Consider the following 21014-nt stretch of genomic DNA (forward strand, 5'->3'; position numbering starts at 1 on the left):
CAGCAGATACACATATACTTACTATTGGAGATAGGAGATTAGAGTAGTAGAATAGTCCATCCTAGCGGACAGAAAGTCTTTGAAGGTATTGAATAAGACAACATCATTTGATTAAAAGATATATAACATCAACTCTATGGGTTGATACACTTTGGGTTTAAATGGATAAATGAAACTCTATTTAATTTTGTGGCACCCCTAAGGATGATACTTGGATTTTTTGAGCATGCTTTACACATGGCACATTGGTCATTTTTTATTCACTGTTTATGTACATTGTTTATTTTGTAATTTAGCCTATCCATTATTTCATTACACTATTAATCACAAAGATAAGGGGATTTCACGGATTGATTGAGACTGTGAACTTGCATGGTTCCCACTGTCGGTTAAGGAGATATGAGTGTATTAATATTGATTAGAAAATGTATGTAATACATATATTAAATAGTGATTTGTTAATTATGGATAATATTATTTTAGGAGGTCCTGAAGAATTCCAGGGGCACTCCCCGGATGAAACACGTGTTGATCTTTCTTTGGATGATCCTTTCGAGATTAGAGAATGTCATTGGATAAAGGAGCTATTTTATGTGGAAAAAACTTTTGGATGGGATATTGTAATCGGACTGCAGAATTTCAATTTTGTGCATTAAATAATTTTTGAACTTCATAAAGGACTGGACTTTTGAGTACATTTTCATCACATTTATGATAATTTATATACTGATTCATTTTATTGATATACACGTGTGCCATTACTTGTTGCATTATGTGGATAACTGTTTTTGTTATCATGTAAGGTGTAGGGGGGTGAAACCTTAGTTTTGAGCACCGTGTTTACTATTTTTGGCATTAGGTAATTTGATTAGAAAGTAGGAGCGCCATTCCACTCACTATCTCACCCTCTTCTGTTTATTTGTCAATGAAAAGAAGAACTTGTGAAAGATCAAAAAAATCCAGAAAGAACCCTTTTTTTTTTATCCATCCTCATGTGTTAATTATGGACCTTATTGAGACCCTGGTGGATAGTTTGCTGGTGGAAGACTGTCCTTCCTCTTGAGAGATCCCTACCTGCCTTGCCTTTCATTCAGACAAAACAAATTCCCAAATCGTGATCTTGTTTTCTCTGAGGAGAAAAATAAATAGCTCCAGCCTGCAGGGAGTTTCTCCTTGAGTTGGCGGCCATTCTGAATTTTCCCAGCTTGTATCTGCCATTCCTGCCAAAACCCGGGTAGGGAAAATGAGTGTTGGTCGTTTCACCCCGAATTGGGTGGGATGAGCATCACTGTGATCAGACAGTATTTTGGAAGATGGACCATCAAGTCAAGAGGTTTAAACCAACGGAGCAAGTAGAGGCTGGATTGTGCAACACCCCTTCAGGGCTGCAGTTCTTCCCTCCCAATCACCGTGTAAAAATACCCATGACCTTTACAGTCACCTCTCCACATCTCATCTTCACAATGTGCTGGGCTGTAAGATGGACACCCTGCCGACAAACTAGTGAAATTTCATCTAGCTGTTTAAGGCACAAAGCATGCATTCAGTGTATTTTCCAAATGACTCTTTTCTCTATCAGCAAAATATAAAAATAAGGACAGTCATATAAAAATGTATTCATACTTCTAGTACAGTGCCAAACTAAACTTGGATCAGAAAAACAGCCAACCTTGGCAATATAATGTAAGCTTTCTTCATTTCTAAGGGAATTTTGCTTCCAAATGAGGAAGGATACCTGGGTAAGAAATATTTGCTAAACTTTGGACTGGATCGAACGAAATTGGCGTATGGCGGGTCAGACACTTACAGTGCAGCCAGCAGAAGAGCAAAATCCACTAAGAAGGGTCTGCCGTTCACCTGAGGCAGGAGGAAGCAGTATTTACGTAATGGATGTCCATTTTTCAACTTTAATTTAACTGTTACGCATTTTATGTTCTTTTTCTCCATTTATTTAATATTCATTATTTAAGTCACATTATTTTAGTTTCTACATTTATGGACCCGGTTATGATATTCTTCCGTAGAATTTGTTCAGAAAGTTCTTCACTAGGCCCTTGTGTAATGTTCCTCAAAACGTCACTGAACATAAAAGCGCCACAGCCTGTTAAGAAGTCAAGGTCTCTAACATAAGTGATTATTAGACGCACTAGGAGTGGTCACTGTTTTCAATTTTGACTTCAAGTAAGATGATGGTGTCTTCTTTACAGTATTTTTTTTACATACATTTCCCTATAACTCTGTGAACATGGGCGTCAAAATAGATACCTCAGTAGCATTATGCAAAATGTTGAAACCTCCCTGCAGAATGTGATGAGGGGCCCCCGAGTCTCTCATATCTCACAGATATTCATTGGCTTTGGGCTGAATGAGGGCCCCTCTAGATGGGTTGAGACACCTCTTGAAAGGTTGAGGGTCTCCTGATGGGTTGAGCCCCCCGCACCGCAGGGGCCTATCTCACACCCCTGAGATCCCTCCACTGGATTAATTCGCCCACTGAGCCATAAAACCCCCTTTATGGCAGTGAAAGGGCCTGTGGCTCTAGTGAAGGAGGTCTGCAGGGTTATAAGAATTGCTCTGGAGTGGAGGTCACCACACCCTCTTTCCATCTTGTGATTGTTATAATTACTGTCCTGTATTCCAAGGCAGCACTCGGACTTTACATTCATTAGATGGGTGTTTCATTCCTCAGCGCTTGGAACCCGAGCGCTGTTTGTTTATGCAAGAGCTTCTCAGTTTCTGTTTCTCAGTGTCTAATCTCTATGAATCCACAGTCCGCCATGTGCTAATGCCCGCGGTTCCTCTGTTTGCAATCCCAAGTTTTAGGTGTCACTCTCTAGTCAAGAGACCCCCAGGACTAAAGAAGGTATCACCCCAGCAGACCCGAGGGAGTGGTGGGGAGAAACACTCCTCACCCCATCAGGAAGGAATCTCAGTCGGAGGGAAAGACGTGTTTGGGACACTTACCGGTGTTACTCGACCAAATCTCTTTTCCAGAGTATAAATGAGCCAAGCCTACACATGCACACGTTTGACAGTGACTCGTCTCCGCCACTTACAATATCCAAACAGTAAATGATGGGAGAATCCCAGCACCTCCATGCCTGGCCCCCCATTGTTGCCCACACCACCATCTCTCTGATGACCTGCTCTGCCTCCACCGTCTTTATAATACATTGGGTCTGTTAACTCTGCCTTGAGCCACAGCAGTCTGCCTCCCTGAACTAGAAAATAACATCGCCACTGCTATGCACACAACGGATGCAACAACTCTGGCTTGTGCCTCAGTGGTGAGGGAAGACCTCGCCCAGCAAATGCCCTGTCGCATCCCCACCAAAACACAGAACTCTATGCAATTTGAGCCAAGTCTAAAGTGGAATGGTAAAAAGATGAGGCACACTAAAAAAAGGAAGGAACTTTATTCCAAGTCTCCTATACACCACTAGTCACCTTGATCACCTCAGGTCCTACTGACCTGATAGAATCCTCACGCAACTTTAAAGTAGATTCCAAGTCGAATTTACCATTGGAAGGCAAAGGGGGAGAAAGAGCTACACCAAGTGGAAGGTTCAAAGGGGAACATTACATAAGGTAGTATATATGAATTTTTCAAGAAAGATTTTAACATGGAGCTAGCCCTTTAATTTTCTGCTCATGTCCCCATGTCTCTGATCTCATACTGGGTGGGGGGTCAACCCCTCACACCCATACATAGGAGCCACCAATGGTATTGCAGGTACCTAAGATTATCTACATCGTTTTCCAACCAATCCTCTCTCTGGAGTAAAAAAAGAGTCAGCAGAACGCCTCACCGGTTGTCATCTTCCCAATGAGATTTGTAGTGTCATTGCTGTTGAAAAGGGATTTCAATTAGGGGTTGGTGATCAATTACACTCCACCTGTGGAGTTGGCAGAGTTTTGGCCGCTCCGCGTTACATATGTAATGCGAAGTTCTGGCCACATACCACCAAATGCCGCATGGCAGTGTTTTTCCCCATGTGTGGCTCACCAACGGTATGTTTATGAGTGCAAGCGAGAATTGGCATCCTCAGCACAATTTTCAGGTGCTAGGAGAGCACCCAGCAAGATTTTCCCAACATTGGCGGTTGCGGGCGGTCGCCTTGAGAAAGTCTATCTGATAGGCAGCAGAACCAATTGAAGCAGCAGCATCCCCTGGCACAACAGATTGTTCAGCACAGAATAAGCTCCTGGAACTAACAAATCAGCGCAGGCAGCGCAACATGCTGATTTCCGCCGCCTCACACAACTCAGCTGAATCTCGGAGAGTTTTCATGTAACTCCGCGGAATTCGGAAAACTTTCACGAGTTCCGCCCACCCCTCATTTCAACCATCCTCACATAAGCAATTTCAGATATGCATTATTTAACAAAATGGCAATTTTAGTTGTGTATTACCCACCAACAGAGTTAAAATATAATAATCTGAGTTTCAGAAACTACAGGAACTGTGGGGGGGAAGGAAGCTGAGATGTCCAGCACTGCTTAGTTGCCGCTGAGCACAAGAATCTGTGTATCCCTCTCCATTCCTTTGGGAGATCGAGCAGATTGTGGTATGGAATGAGGTAAGCCCCAAAATTGTGGAACACTCTTCCTTTTGAGTTGTGTTTACTACTTACTGAGGTTTCCTTTCACAAAGCCTTAAAAACCTGGAAAACTATTCTCCCTGGTAAGCTGGCATATTGGTTCTGTACTAGCGCGGGGAGGTCTTTGGGTAGCCATGCAGTTTATAAATCCCCAGAATAGAATAGGGATAGTGCAATGATTTTTGGTGCTGAAAACTATATAGTGATTGAAGCACTCTGACCCCTTAATAAAGAAGCCTTTTTCAGGCCTCTTTTTTATGCCACCTAGTGATGTAGCTTTATGTAAGTGTCTAGTGTAGACTAGGCATGTTCAAACTTCACATAATTACATAAAATTTCAGGAAAATTAATCATAATTACACATAATTATGCAAAATGCAAATCCATCATTGAGCACTTTATGTTAGTGTGAAGTGTCCTCCAATTTTGACATAAGGAATAATTTTGAGTTAACAAATAGCATGCACAACACAACTGACATGAACAGCAGCCTCTTGCGTTCTGGTTGTTTATGTTGTTTCCATGCTACATTTTGCCACAAATGGTGGCATAGTTAAGTGACGTAGTGTAATAAGATAATTTTGGGGATTTCCATAACACACGTAATGTGATATTTTAGAAATTATGCTGGGGGCAATTTAAATTTCATGTGTAAGGACGTGTAATAAGAGCAAGAGGAAGACAAATAAGGCAGAATGAGGGGTTTGTAAGACAAGAGAAGAAAGATATAAAAGGGAAAAGAGAGAGAAGTGAGAAGGAAAGGCAACTTACAGAAACATTGGGGAGATGAAAGGGAGGGCAAAGGAAAGCAAGAGAGGATGAAGTGAGAACTGATGGCTAGGAGATGACTGAGAGGGTATAGAGAGAAAGAGGGAGATAAAGAGAGATAGGGTGGTGAGCAAGGGGAGACAACATATGGTTTGAAAGAGATGGAGTTTAGTGAAGATAGAGAGGAAAGAGTGAGAAGGAGGGGCCAAGAGGAGAAATATGCCCTTGGAAACATTTTCAATCTAGCCTCACATTGCCTCGTACGAGAGATTAAGGCCCTCATTATGACATTGGGCCAATGCCATCCTGCCATCAGGCCGCCGCCTTTGCGGCCTAGATCTCGCTGGCCCTATTATGGCTTCCCTGCTGGGCCTTAACATTGAAGCCGGCTCCTAATGGAAGCGGCGGCAATGTGGTGGTGCTGCGGGTACAGCAGCACCTGTCGCACATTCCACTGCCCGTAATTCGGGCAGTGGAATGCGCGATTGGGCTGTACATGGGGGCCCCTGCGCTGCCCATGCGAAGTACATGGGCAATGCAGGGGCCCCCAGGGGAACCCCCGAGTCCTCCATTCTGCCAGCCTTTCCATAGTGGTGTTTACGGCATGGACAGGCTGGCAGATGGGGACTCGTACTCCCCAGGGCAGCGCTGCTTGCAGCGCTGCCCTTGTGGATTACAACTGCCATGACCACCAGGCTGCAGGCTGGCGTCAGCCTGGCGCTGTCAGCGGTTTGACCTAATGTCAATAAGGCGGTCCGACCGTGACCCTAGCGGTCTAGTGACCACCAAGGTCATAATGATCCCCTAAGTCTGTCTCTATGGGTTGTGTGTGTGTTCGTTTGTCACCCAAAAAACAGTTTTAATAAATTTGTGTCTAATAGTGCAAATTAAAGTAATGGGAATGATTTTGAGTTTGACAGATGAGGTACTCATTACAAATTTGATGGGTATATAATCAGCCGTATTACAAGTGCAATAGGATATTTTGTACTTGTGATACAGAGGGTTGCAGTGTTTGTGATGGCGTACCCCATCCAACAAACTGTAAATACGGCCCACAAATCTTTCAAATACATTAGCTAAAAACTTTCAAGGAAAGGATCATGGCACTCCATCCAGCCCTGAAAAAAGTCCCTTTTGCAGCCCACTGGTAAAATGTCACGGTGCCTGAATAGCTAGCCTGGAGAAATATAAAGGGGTTGTGACTCGTCATCTCAGGGAGTTTACAATAAAGTGATTAAGGACAAGAGAGAGTTGAGTGGTGGTAGTGTGTGGGTGTAGGGATGGAGCAATAGATGGTTGATGAGAAATGAAAAGGTGACTGGAGAGATACACAGAAGTGAGAAAAGTTGAAAGTTAAAAGCTAAATAAGGGGTAGAGTGATAAGAGGCCAGATAAAAAGAGAGGTTGGGAGAAAGGACTGGAGAGCTATCACAATGATGAGGTTGGGGAGGTAGAGGGTACATAGATGGGAAGAGTGAAGATACAACAAGTGCAGTGAGATGGAGAGAATGCCATTTTATTTTTTATGCTGCAGAGAAGAGATTGGAGAACACTACACCCAAAGCAACACCTAGTTAAAAGAAGCAAATTATAGCCGAATGTTACATAAAGACAATATAACACAATGTATAGCAATCACATTACAGACATGACAGTGTATGACAAAATGTAGCCAATGTTTTCATATGTAATAGCACAACAAGAGCACAGTACGACACAAGCACAAAATAACACACATGTGATGTTGGATGTTATAGAGATAAGAGTTAAATATTTTTCTGAGGGTGAAGAGAGCTAGAGTTGGCAGTATATAACAGGTGTGGGCATTCGAGTTGTTCTGAAAGATATAAGAGGTAGGTGGGGTGAGAGAAGGTGGGAATAATGAGAGCACATATCTCTCCACCCACATAACAGCAGTTGAGGATAGGAGTCAGAAGGTGGAAGAGTAAGGGGGTTGGAAAGGTAAGCAATCAGATGGGAAAATAGAAGAGGGATGAACACCTGAAATATATAGGTGCATGTGAAATGAGTGGATGGAAATCCAATTATTAGATTAGATGAAGCAGAATTGTTGGCATGATACAACATTGAACAGAAAGATGAGAGAGGGCTGGCAGGATATGAGGGGACAGACAGCTGAGAGAAAGGGTCTTCAAGCTATATAATGGATAGGAGAGCATTAGTGAAATGTAAGAAGGTGTAGATTCATTCATTCAATAAAAGCATTTGTATGTCACACATTGAGAAGGATCTCAGGGCATGGGGATAAGATGCAGAAGTGGTTGGCCAAGTATTATGGTGAACATAGAGATGAGAGAGGATTTGCATGATATAAGAGAGGATGGAAAGCTAATAGAGAGGACTGGCCCAAGTGTATGAGGAGGTAGAGAGATGGCAGAGAGAATGATTGTGAGGTAGAATAGGGGACAGGGAGTTGATATCGTTGGTAAGAAATACCGGATTTGATTTATTTAGTATTTGGCAAATGTCACTTGCTCTACAAGACATGAAGAAACCAATATACAATAGTAAAGACACCCTGATGGCATCTAGGGCAGCACATTATTTACCCATATAGTCTCATACCAATGACTATCATGATTGTTACTGGTTTTCTAGTCAAGTTAGGCTTGAATTTCAACCAAGGGCAAAAAATGAGAGAGAGGACCTTTAATAACCAAGGCAGAAGGGATATAATATATTAGAACATTTCATCCCATGAGAGTTTAATGTTCCAACTTGGAGAGAGTTTTATTTCAAATTTCATTTTCTGACTCCTGTTCAAAATAGCGTTTGTGGAAATGGCTGGCTCTCACCGCTTCTCGCTCCAAGCAGTAGTATCAAAAAAGAGGGCACAGTGAAGTGTGAGATCTCGGCACCTGGCTGTCATCAGCCTTCTTTAAGCAGTAGTCAGGGACAGGCAAGAGGGAAGGCACTGCCTAGAATCTTCCTCACCTTGAACAACAGAAACTGCAAATACGGCCCTTACCCCTACCATCTATCTAATGTGAGTGCTCTAGAAGAACTAATCAGTACCATTTTCCTAAAAAGGGCCTCATTGAACTTCTGATGTAGCCATTTCTCCATCCACCCTCACATCAGTGTCTGGATCACCACCATCCAGTTGTAGTTAAGTTAAACAAACTGATTTGCATAAATAATTTAATAATTTAAAATCTGAGGTTGGACCCTACCGGTATATTGGAACAGCTGTCCTATTTTTTCATGATTTTGGAAAATCAATATTGTTTGTATATCGAACAAAGAATATCTTAGACACATACTCAAATGTATCCTTAGTTGTACATTATAAACAGGTCTGGTGCAACATTCAGCCCTTTATAGGCAAACGACCTACAGCAAAACCACATATAGAAGTAGGAGGGAACTGTATGTCTTCAAATATGATCCTGTTGATGCTGGAAAGTGGGTACTCAAATGGAAAAATATACTTTGCCTGAGGCTTTAAGAATCTTACATCCAAGCTGATAAGGACATAAAGATATTGTATGAAACTGAGGAGTCCGTTGCCATAGAGAGACAGGAGGCCAATACCTTTTTAAGTTTATAGAATTCCGAGGAGGATTGCAATATATTTTTAATGTTACGGTGTGGAGACATTTGTGCTACATAATAGGTGAGACAATATGTTTGTTTTATAAATGCAGAACGTCAATTTCAGAATGCAAAGTAAAACACAGATTTTATTTGTACAGACAAAGAGCTACATGGTTAATTAGGGGCAGTATTTCTAGACCGGATAAGGCTTTGGGGAAAGGCAACGTTTTCAAGTTTCCTAGGTCCTATTTCTTTCTTTGCATTCTGGTTCTTGAAGTACTGTGTTTACAGTGTGATGAACAGGACAACAATAATCAGAATAAAAACAAACAACCACTGGCAAAGCCAAAAGGACTTGCCTATAGAAGAGCTATTGGGTTTGGCAATGAGTGTTTGCCATGTTGCACACCAGGGTGGCCGTTGTTCAGCATGGCTAAAAGTTAGTGTCAAGGAGTGTCCAAGAGTGGAATGGGGGCGTAGAGTGTTGTAGACTGGATTTGATGGAATAGAGTGTTGTAGAGTGGAATAGGGGGGAGTAGACTGTCATAGAGTTGAGTATATGGGAGTAGAATTCAGGGGTTCGTGGCTGAGAGTGTCATAGAGTGGAGTGTTGTGGAATAGGGTGGAGAGGATTGAGGTGGCGGAGAAGATTAGAGGAGATTGGGGTGGATTGGATTGGGATACAGTGGGGTAGGTGGAGTGGGGTGGATTGGAGTGGGTTGACTGGAGGGGGATGGGAGTGGAGTCGATTGAAATGGAGTGAGGTGAACTGGAGTGGGTGGATTGGAGTGGGATGGATTAGATTGTTTGGAGCAGGTGTATTGGAGTGATAGGACTTGGGTGGGTGGTTTGAATGTGAGTATAGTGGTTTGGAGTGGGGTGAATTAGAGTGAGTGGGGTGAATTGATGTGGGTGAATTAAAGTGGAGTGTGGTGGATTGGAATGACATGAATTAGGGTGGAGTGGGGTGGATTAAACTGGCCTGGAGGGGGTGAATGTGACTGACCGGAGTGGATTGGACTGGACTGGAGTGGGAGGGATTTGAGTGGGGTGGACTGGAGTGGAGTGGGGTGGGTTAGAGTGTGATGGATTGGAATGTAGTGGATTAGAGTGTAGTGGACTGGAGTGTGGTAGGCTGGATGGATTGTATTGAATGGAGTGGACTGAACTCGGCTGGGGTGGATTAGGCTGAGTAGAGTGGGGTGGACTGGAGTAGAGTGGTTTGGATTGGATTGCAGTGGGGTGGTTTGGAATGGAGTGGACTGGCTGGGGTGGATTAGATTTGAGTGGGGTGGATTTGATTGGTTTGGGAATGGTGGGCTGAATTGGAGTAGGGTGGTTTGGAGTGGGGGAAATTAGAGTGGAGTGGGGTTGGAATTAATTGGACTGGACTAGAGGATAGTGGATTGGACCGGAATGTTGTGGATTGAAGTGTGGTGGATTGGAATGGACTGGGGTGGATTAGGGTATGGTGGGGTGGATTGGATTGGAGTGGGGTGGATTGGAGTTGGGTAGATTGATTGGATAGGAGTAGGGTGGAATTGATTGGAATGGATTGGAATGGGGTGGATTGGATTGGATTGATTTGGAGTGGAGTGAGGTGGATTAAATTGGGGCAGATTAAATTGGGGTGGATTGGAGGGGAGTGGGTTGGGTGGCATGGATTGGAGTAAGGTAGATTGGATTTGGGTGGATTTGATCGGTGTGAGGCAGATTGGATTGGAGGTGGATGGGTTGGATTGGAGAGGGGTGGATTGGACTGGAGTGGGGCAGATTGGATTTGAGTGGGGTGGATTGGATTGATTTGGGGCTGATTGGATTGGAGTGGGGCAGATTGGAGTGAGGCACATTGGAGTGGGGCAGATTATTTTAGATTGGAGTGGGCAGACTATTTGGATTGGTGTGGGGAAGACCAGGGTGTGGCGGATTGGTGTGGGGCAAAATGTTTTGGATTGGAGTGGGGTAGATTGTGGCAGGTTTGATTGGAGTGGGGTGGATTCAATTGGAGTGGGGTGGAATGGGGAAGGAGTGGGGTGGATTGGGGTGAGGTGGATTGGAATAAAGTAGGGTAGATTGGATTAGGGTGGATTGGATTGGAGTGGTGTGGATTCATTAGGAGGGGGGTGGAATGGGGAGGGAGTGGGGTGGATTGGAGTGGGTTGGATTAGAGTGGGTGGATTGTGGTGGACTGAAGTGGGGTGGGGAGAATTGGAATGGAGTGTGTGGATTGGAGTGGGGTGGATTGGAGTGGGGCATATTGGATTGGGACAGCTATGAGTGGGACAGATTATTTTGGATTGAAGTGGGAAAGATTGGAGTGTGATGGATTGGAGTAGAGTTGATTGTTTTGGGTTGGGGTGGAGCAGATTGGAATGGGGCAGATTGCGGTGGGCAGATTGTTTTGGACTGGAGTGGGGCAGACTGGAATGGGGTCTATTAGAGTGGGGCAGATTGGATTGCGGTGTGTTGGGAGGATTTTAGTTTGGGGTATTGAAGTGGGGTGGGTTGAGGTGAGTGCTTCGGATTGGAGTGTGGAGGATTGAGGTGTACTGCACATTTGTGATTTAGCATCTTCTCAGAAACTACACATAAGAAATAAACAGTATAGCTTTGCAATATTTAAAATAAGGTAATCCTCATCTTCTGAGAACAACGCTCATGAGCAAAAGCAAAAGAAAATATGAATGCAAAGTGAGAAAAGAAGACTTGGCAAAGTAAAAGAAAGTTAACTAGAGAAAATAAATCTTTGCAATCTTGTTTGTCCTACCGGACACATTTTTGCCAGTAACACCTTTGTTTGCATGGCACTAAAAGTTAAAAAGAACAAAATAGTACCTCAATCACGTTGGGAGCAGCGGATGGCCACTGATTGAGTTCAGTCATTCAGTGCTTGGCCCCTGCTCCACAAAGAGAAACGGAAATGATGCTTGGCCTGCGGTGATGAATTACAAGGCTGAAAAGAAGAGTGTCAGGCAAGCAAACAAATGGTAAACAACGGGTGGGCTCCAAGCCCTTATTGTTAAGAACAGAGTCTTGCAAGTGAGACACATGTGTTAGCCCATGCTCTTGCAGGCTCGACCCTAAAAAATTACCTGGTTGAGCCTTGTAGGCATGGATTTGGGGAGACTTGTTAGATCTGGAAAGGGGGTGCTCTTTTTTTAAAAGATCCTCACAGCACACCTTAAGGCATGAATGGACCAGATACAGCATGGCTGCCTCACCTCTAGTGGTTTTCACATTTGTCTGTAGTACAGGCACTGGTGTTCCCATATGTCTGTAGAATGTCTTCCCATATGCCTCACCTCCACTGGTCAACCATATCTCTGTAGTATGGGAAACAGGGGATAAGGTGATAGTCACACTATGGGGGATAAGACTGGTGTTAACCAAGACTTATCAGGCTACCTGTTTGCTCCAACAGGGGTCTGCTTTTTGGTTCTTTGCCTCTTCGAATGGACTGTTCTTTCTTTGAGTGCACATTAGTGAAACAAGTAGAAGAAGCAAGCCTAGCAAAGAAAAAGACTTGTCCATGCCGCCAAGGAAGGAATGGGTGGACATATGTCAGCATTCTGCACTGCTGTACTCTGGGCTTCATTCACAAAGATATTCATGTTAGTAGGAGTGATGCACTTTTATGGTACTCCTGTCCTACTGTTGCAATCCAGACGCTACCCAAAATTATTCTTGCGGACTACTACAGTTCAGTAGTACATCCGGAGTGCTACAAGAATACATCCAGCAAAATCATTGTGAGTTGGGCCACCATGTGCATTTTTTGGGACTATCTGTCAAGCTGTTACCCTTTTCCTGTTCAGTCGAGGTCTACTTGTCAGAGGCATCCTGCCAAAACCTAGCTTTTATTTCTATATTTATTTATTTATGTTAATGTGGTTTAATATTTATTCCTATAGTGAGGGCAAGCACAACTTGCGTTACGTTTTATTGTACGTGCCCCACATGCCTTATTAACTAGTATGCTATGTACTGGCAAATGCATTAAAACTTGGAATCTATTGGTGGGTCTTTCATACTCTAGCAGGAGTACTATTGCTGCTGTTACCTACGATGGAGCTCCCCTCTCCTGTGGGAGGGGTGGTGGAGGAAGAAGGAGTCTGAGAGACGAATCATTAAAGGCAGCAGCAGCATAGATGTTGAGAGCAGGGCAATGTGAGATGAATATTCAAAAGTAATAATCTACTTCATACAAGTGGTGTGTTTTTACAGGTGTATTCTGGTGTGAGACTGGGCTTGCAAAAAGGACATAACATTCAATATGAACATAAAGGTCTTGAACTTACAATACAATGGGCAGTGGAGAAAAGAGACGAATAAAGTATGCCAGAAGAGATGGCGAACAGAGGCGAGATAGGGTGGACAGGTGCAAACAAAGAGGAACGAGGGAAAGGACTAGGAGGGAAGATGAGAGAAATACGAGGCGATTGGAGAGTCTTAAGAGAAGGTATAGAGACGAGAGGGTGTTGGAGAGATGCAAACGAAGACAGAGACCGAAGAGAGATAGAAAGTGTTGTTGATATATAGGAGGGTGAAGAGATCAGACACAGAGTTAGTCCCCTTCCCCGCCTTCCCCTCCCTTTTTCTTTCATTTCCTACAAATCTCAAACTCCTCACAAATAAGTTTAAGTGTTACAATGTCTTACTTTAGATATATGCACTATATGTATTTTTCATTATCACATTAGCATAATGTTCATCAACATATCAATTGTCACGTTGTTCCAAATATGTATTGTCATGATGTTCCTTCTCTTCTCCGAATAAAGCTTTTTAAACTCAGTGACAGAGTTTGAGGAACGGAGGGGTGGACGGATGAGACAGGGGCAGCAAAGACACAGGAGGAGTGGGGAGACAGAGAGGTTTGGGGACATCTAAGAGCGGATGAATGGATTAGACAAGACAGATATGAGAGGAAACGGGAAAGTGGGGGAGATGGAATAGGCTCCGGGAAGGGGATGGGAGGGGGGGCAGACGGCATAAGATGAACTGACAAGTAACTGGCCCGACGCAGAGAGTCACCACAGGAAGCCACTTAGCAGAGCTGCCAGAAATAGGCCATCTATTCAGATGCACAATGTTCGAGAGCGAGGTAGAAAGCAAGGCCCATTCAGCTGTTTCCCGTAAACTAACGCATGTTCATCTTAACCTGCTCACCACCCCCGCTCCAACATCCCCACTCAAGATCTTCGTCATGTCTTTACTATAGAAATAGGAAACCCCCCCTCTTTCTATCGCCATGCCCCCCTAAGTCCAATTTCCTACAGAAAACATACTGTACCTCCATAAGATCTATTAACCACAGCAGCCGCTCCTGTGGGAGAAATAGAAAGACAAGCACACAAGAACACATCAGGGCCAAGCTGCAGAACAGTGGAGAAATAACAGAAAACAAATACACCAGCCAGTGTGGACATCCATCAACCCCCTGCTCTGAACACAGACTCCAACAGACTAACCTGCCTAGCACACAGTCTGCCCGTGGCTATGCAGGCACAATGCACTGTGATGCTGAGCAGCACACCGTCCATCTTTGTCTATACAGTCTCAGCACACATTCAGTCTCTCTCTATAAAGCTGCAGCACTCAGTCTGCCTCTGCCTATACAGTCTCAGCACACAGTCTGCCCCTGTCTATACAGTCTCAGCACACAGTCTGCCCCTCTCTATACAGTCTCAGCACACAGTCTGTCTCTCTCTATACAGTCAGTACACAGTGTGCCTCTGCCTATACAGTCTTAGCACACAGGCTGCCCCTGTCTATACTGTCTCAGCACACAGTCTGCCTCTGCCTATACAGCCTCAGCACACAGTCTGCCCCTCTCTATACAGTCTCAGCACACAGTCTGCCTCTCTCTATACAGTCTCAGCACACAGTCTGTCTCTCTCTATACAGTCTCAGCACACAGCCTGCCTCTGTCTATACAGTCTCAGCACACAGCCTGCCTCTGTCTATACAGTCTCAGCACACAGTCTGTCTCTCTCTATATACAGTCTCAGCACACTATCTGCCTCTGTCTATACAGTCTCAGCACACAGTCTGCCTCTCTCTATAAAGTCTCAGCACACATTCTGTCTCTCTATAAAGTCTCAGCACACGGTCTGTCTCTGTCTAAACAGTCTCAGCTCACGGTCTACCCCTGTCTATACAGTCTCAGCACACAGTCTGTCTCTCTATAAAGTCTCAGCACACGGTCTGTCTCTGTCTATACAGTCTCAGCACACAGTCTGCCTCTCTCTATAAAGTCTCAGCACACGGTCTGCCTCTCTCTATACAGTCTCAGCACACAGTCTGCCCCTGTCTATACAGTCTCAGCACACAGTCTGCCTCTGTCTCTACAGTCTCAGCACACAGTCTGTCTCTCTGTATACAGTCTCATCACACAGTCTGCCTCTCTGTATACAGTCTCAGCACACAGTCTGCCTCTGCCTATACAGTCTCAGCACACAGTCTGCCCCTGTCTATACAGTCTCAGCACACAGTCTGCCCCTCTCTATACAGTCTCAGCACACAGTCTGTCTCTCTCTATACAGTCTCAGTACACAGTGTGCCTCTGCCTATACAGTCTCAGCACACAGTCTGTTCCTGTCTATACAGTCTCAGCACACAGGCTGCCCCTGTCTATACTGTCTCAGCACACATTCTGCCTCTGCCTATACAGTCTCAGCACACAGTCTGCCCCTCTCTATACAGTCTCAGCACACAGTCTGTCTCTCTCTATACAGTCTCAGCACACAGCCTGCCTCTGTCTATACAGTCTCAGCACACAGCCTGCCTCTGTCTATACAGTCTCAGCACACAGTCTGTCTCTCTCTATATACAGTCTCAGCACACTATCTGCCTCTGTCTATACAGTCTCAGCACACAGTCTGCCTCTCTCTATAAAGTCTCAGCACACAGTCTGTCTCTCTATAAAGTCTCAGCACACGGTCTTTCTCTCTATAAAGTCTCAGCACACGGTCTGTCTCTGTCTAAACAGTCTCAGCTCACGGTCTACCCCTCTCTATACAGTCTCAGCACACAGTCTGTCTCTGTCTATACAGTCTCAGCACATAGTCTGCCTCTCTCTATAAAGTCTCAGCACACGGTCTGCCTCTCTCTATACAGTCTCAGCACACAGTCTGCCCCTGTCTATACAGTCTCAGCACACAGTCTGCCTCTGTCTCTACAGTCTCAGCACACAGTCTGTCTCTCTGTATACAGTCTCATCACACAGTCTGCCTCTCTGTATACAGTCTCAGCACACAGTCTGTCTCTGCCTATACAGTCTCAGCACACAGTCTGTCTCTGCCTATACAGTCTCAGCACACAGTCGGCCTCTGCCTATAGAGTCTCAGCACACAGTCTGCCTCTGTCTATACAGTTTCAGCACACTATCTGCCTCTGTCTATACAGTCTCAGCACACAGTCTGGCTCTCTCTATACAGTCTCAGCACACAGACCGTCTCTCTCTATAAAGTCTCAGCACATGTTCTGCAATTGTCTATACAGTCTCAGCACACAGTCTGCCCCTGTCTATACAGTCTCAGCACACAGTCTGCCTCTGTCTATACAGTCTCAGCACACAATCTGCCTCTGTCTATACAGTCTCAGCACACAGTCTGCCTCTCTCTATAAAGTCTCAGCACAGTCTGTCTCTCTATAAAGTCTCAGCACACGATCTGTCTCTGTCTATACAGTGTCAGCTCACGGTCTGCCCCTCTCTATGCAGTCTCAGCACACAGTCTGTCTCTCTATAAAGTTTCAGCACACGGTCTGTCTGTCTATACAGTCTCAGCACACAGTCTGCCTCTCTCTATACAGTCTCAGCACACAGTCTGTCTCTCTCTCTCTCTATAAAGTCTCAGCACACAGTCTGCCTCTGTCTATACAGTCTCAGCACACAGTCTGCTCCTGTCTATACAGTCTCAGTACACAGTCTGCCTCTGTCTCTACAGTCTCAGCACACAGTCTGTCTCTCTCTATACAGTCTCAGCACACAGTCTGCCTCTGTCTATACAGGCTCAGGACACAGTCTGCCCCTTTCCATACAGTCTCAGCACACAGCCTGTCTCTCTCTATACAGTCTCAGCACACAGCCTGCCTCTGTCTATACAGTCTCAGCACACAGCCTGCCTCTGTCTATACAGTCTCAGCACACAGCCTGCCTCTGTCTACACAGTCTCAGCACACAGCCTGCCTCTGTCTATACAGTCTCAGCACACAGCCTGCCCCTGTCTATACAGTCTCAGCACACAGTCTGCCTCTCTCTATACAGTCTCAGTACACAGTGTGCCTCTGCCTATACAGTCTCAGCACAGTCTGCCTCTGTCTATACAGTCTCAGCACAATGTCTGTCTCTCTCTATAAAGTCTCAGCACACGGTCTGCCTCTGTCTATACAGTCTCAGCACACGGTCTGTCTCTCTCTATACAGTCTCAGCACACGGTCTGCCTCAGTCTATATAGTCTCAGCACACAGTCTGCCTCTCTCTATACAGTCTCAGCATACAGTCTGTCTCTGTCTATACAGTCTCAGCACACAGTCTGCCTCTCTCTATACAGTCTCAGTACACAGTCTGTCTCTCTCTCTATACAGTCTCAGCACACTATCTGCCTCTGTCTATACAGTCTCAGCACACAATCTGCCTCTGTCTATACAGTCTCAGCACACAGTCTGCCTCTCTATAAAGTCTCAGCACATGGTCTGTCTCTGTCTATACAGTCTCAGCACACAGTCTGCCTCTCTCTATAAAGTCTCAGCACACAGTCTGCCTCTCTCTATAAAGTCTCAGCACACGGTCTGCCTCTCTCTATACAGTCTCAGCGCACAGTGTGCCCCTGTCTATACAGTCTCAGCACACAGTCTGCCTCTGTCTCTACAGTCTCAGCACACAGTCTGTCTCTCTGTATACAGTCTCAGCACACAGTCTGTCTCTGCCTATACAGTCTCAGCACACAGTCTGTCTCTGCCTATACAGTCTCAGCACACAGTCTGCCTCTGTCTATACAGTCTCAGCACACTATCTGCCTCTGTCTATACAGTCTCAGCACACAGTCTGGCTCTCTCTATACAGTCTCAGCACACAGTCCGTCTCTCTCTATAAAGTCTCAGCACATGTTCTGCAATTGTCTATACAGTCTCAGCACACGGTCTGCCTCTCTCTATACAGTCTCAGCACACAGTCTGCCCCTGTCTATACAGTCTCAGCACACAGTCTGCCTCTGTCTATACAGTCTCAGCACACAATCTGCCTCTGTCTGTACAGTCTCAGCACACAGTCTGCCTCTCTCTATAAAGTCTCAGCACAGTCTGTCTCTCTATAAAGTCTCAGCACACGGTCTGTCTCTGTCTATACAGTCTCAGCTCACGGTCTGCCCCTCTCTATGCAGTCTCAGCACACGGTCTGTCTCTGTCTATACAGTCTCAGCACACAGTCTGCCTCTCTTTATACAGTCTCAGCACACAGTCTGTCTCTCTCTCTCTCTATAAAGTCTCAGTACACAGTCTGCCGCTGTCTATACAGTCTCAGCACACAGTCTGCCCCTGTCTATACAGTCTCAGTACACAGTCTGCCTCTGTCTCTACAGTCTCAGCACACAGTCTGTCTCTCTCTATACAGTCTCAGCACACAGTCTGCCCCTGTCTATACAGTCTCAGCACACAGTCTGCCTCTGTCTCTACAGTCTCAGCACACAGTCTGTCTCTCTGTATACAGTCTCATCACACAGTCTGCCTCTCTGTATACAGTCTCAGCACACAGTCTGTCTCTGCCTATACAGTCTCAGCACACAGTCGGCCTCTGCCTATACAGTCTCAGCACACAGTCTGCCTCTGTCTATACAGTTTCAGCACACTATCTGCCTCTGTCTATACAGTCTCAGCACACAGTCTGGCTCTCTCTATACAGTCTCAGCACACAGACCGTCTCTCTCTATAAAGTCTCAGCACATGTTCTGCAATTGTCTATACAGTCTCAGCACACAGTCTGCCCCTGTCTATACAGTCTCAGCACACAGTCTGCCTCTGTCTATACAGTCTCAGCACACAATCTGCCTCTGTCTATACAGTCTCAGCACACAGTCTGCCTCTCTCTATAAAGTCTCAGCACAGTCTGTCTCTCTATAAAGTCTCAGCACACGGTCTGTCTCTGTCTATACAGTGTCAGCTCATGGTCTGCCCCTCTCTATGCAGTCTCAGCACACAGTCTGTCTCTCTATAAAGTCTCAGCACACGGTCTGTCTCTGTCTATACAGTCTCAGCACACAGTCTGTCTCTCTGTATACAGTCTCAGCACACAGTCTGCCTCTGTCTATACAGGCTCAGCACACAGTCTGCCTCTCTGTATACAGTCTCAGCACACAGTCTGTCTCTGCCTATACAGTCTCAGCACACAGTCTGTCTCTGCCTATACAGTCTCAGCACACAGTCTGTCTCTGCCTATACAGTCTCAGCACACAGTCTGCCTCTGTCTATACAGTCTCAGCACACTATCTGCCTCTGTCTATACAGTCTCAGCACACAGTCTGGCTCTCTCTATACAGTCTCAGCACACTATCTGCCCCTCTCTATGCAGTCTCAGCACACAGTCTGTCTCTCTATAAAGTCTCAGCACACGGTCTGTCTCTGTCTATACAGTCTCAGCACACAGTCTGCCTCTCTCTATACAGTCTCAGCACACAGTCTGTCTCTCTCTCTCTCTATAAAGTCTCAGCACACAGTCTGCCTCTGTCTATACAGTCTCAGCACACAGTCTGCTCCTGTCTATACAGTCTCAGTACACAGTCTGCCTCTGTCTCTACAGTCTCAGCACACAGTCTGTCTCTCTCTATACATTCTCAGCACACAGTCTGCCTCTGTCTATACAGGCTCAGGACACAGTCTGCCCCTCTCCATACAGTCTCAGCACACAGCCTGTCTCTCTCTATACAGTCTCAGCACACAGCCTGCCTCTGTCTATACAGTCTCAGCACACAGCCTGCCCCTGTCTATACAGTCTCAGCACACAGCCTGCCCCTGTCTATACAGTCTCAGCACACAGTCTGCCTCTCTCTATACAGTCTCAGTACACAGTGTGCCTCTGCCTATACAGTCTCAGCACAGTCTGCCTCTGTCTATACAGTCTCAGCACAATGTCGTGTCTCTCTCTATAAAGTCTCAGCACACGGTCTGCCTCTGTCTATACAGTCTCAGCACACGGTCTGTCTCTCTCTATACAGTCTCAGCACACAGTCTGCCTCTGTCTATATAGTCTCAGCACACTGTCTGCCTCTCTCTATACAGTCTCAGCATACAGTCTGTCTCTGTCTATACAGTCTCAGCACACAGTCTGCCTCTCTCTATACAGTCTCAGTACACAGTCTGTCTCTCTCTCTATACAGTCTCAGCACACTATCTGCCTCTGTCTATACAGTCTCAGCACACAATCTGCCTCTGTCTATACAGTCTCAGCACACAGTCTGCCTCTCTATAAAGTCTCAGCACATGGTCTGTCTCTGTCTATACAGTCTCAGCACACAGTCTGTCTCTCTCTATAAAGCCTCAGCACACGGTCTGCCTCTGTCTATACAGTCTCAGCACACGGTCTGTCTCTCTCTATACAGTGTCAGCACACAGTCTGCCTCTGTCTATATAGTCTCAGCACACAGTCTGCCTCTCTCTATACAGTCTCAGCATACAGTCTGTCTCTGTCTATACAGTCTCAGCACACAGTCTGCCTCTCTCTATACAGTCTCAGTACACAGTCTGTCTCTCTCTCTATACAGTCTCAGCACACTATCTGCCTCTGTCTATACAGTCTCAGCACACAATCTGCCTCTGTCTATACAGTCTCAGCACACAGTCTGCCTCTCTCTATAAAGTCTCAGCACACAGTCTGCCTCTCTCTATAAAGTCTCAGCACACGGTCTGCCTCTCTCTATACAGTCTCAGCACACAGTCTGCCCCTGTCTATACAGTCTCAGCACACAGTCTGCCTCTGTCTCTACAGTCTCAGCACACAGTCTGTCTCTCTGTATACAGTCTCAGCACACAGTCTGCCTCTGTCTATACAGGCTCAGCACACAGTCTGCCTCTCTGTATACAGTCTCAGCA

At 45.5% G+C, this 21014-nt stretch overlaps 1 protein-coding gene across 1 annotated transcript in view; it reads right to left on the minus strand.

Annotated features, from left to right (window-relative positions):
- WHRN (whirlin) overlaps window positions 1-21014 on the minus strand; it is a 618751-nt gene that overhangs the window by 64529 nt on the left and 533208 nt on the right. The window contains exon 8 of the mRNA XM_069241507.1: window positions 14224-14256. Coding sequence (XP_069097608.1) covers window positions 14224-14256 — 33 coding nt within the window. The remainder of the gene's footprint in view (window positions 1-14223; window positions 14257-21014) is intronic.

Source organism: Pleurodeles waltl, chromosome 6, assembly GCF_031143425.1.
Source record: "Pleurodeles waltl isolate 20211129_DDA chromosome 6, aPleWal1.hap1.20221129, whole genome shotgun sequence".
NCBI lineage: Eukaryota > Metazoa > Chordata > Amphibia > Caudata > Salamandridae > Pleurodeles > Pleurodeles waltl.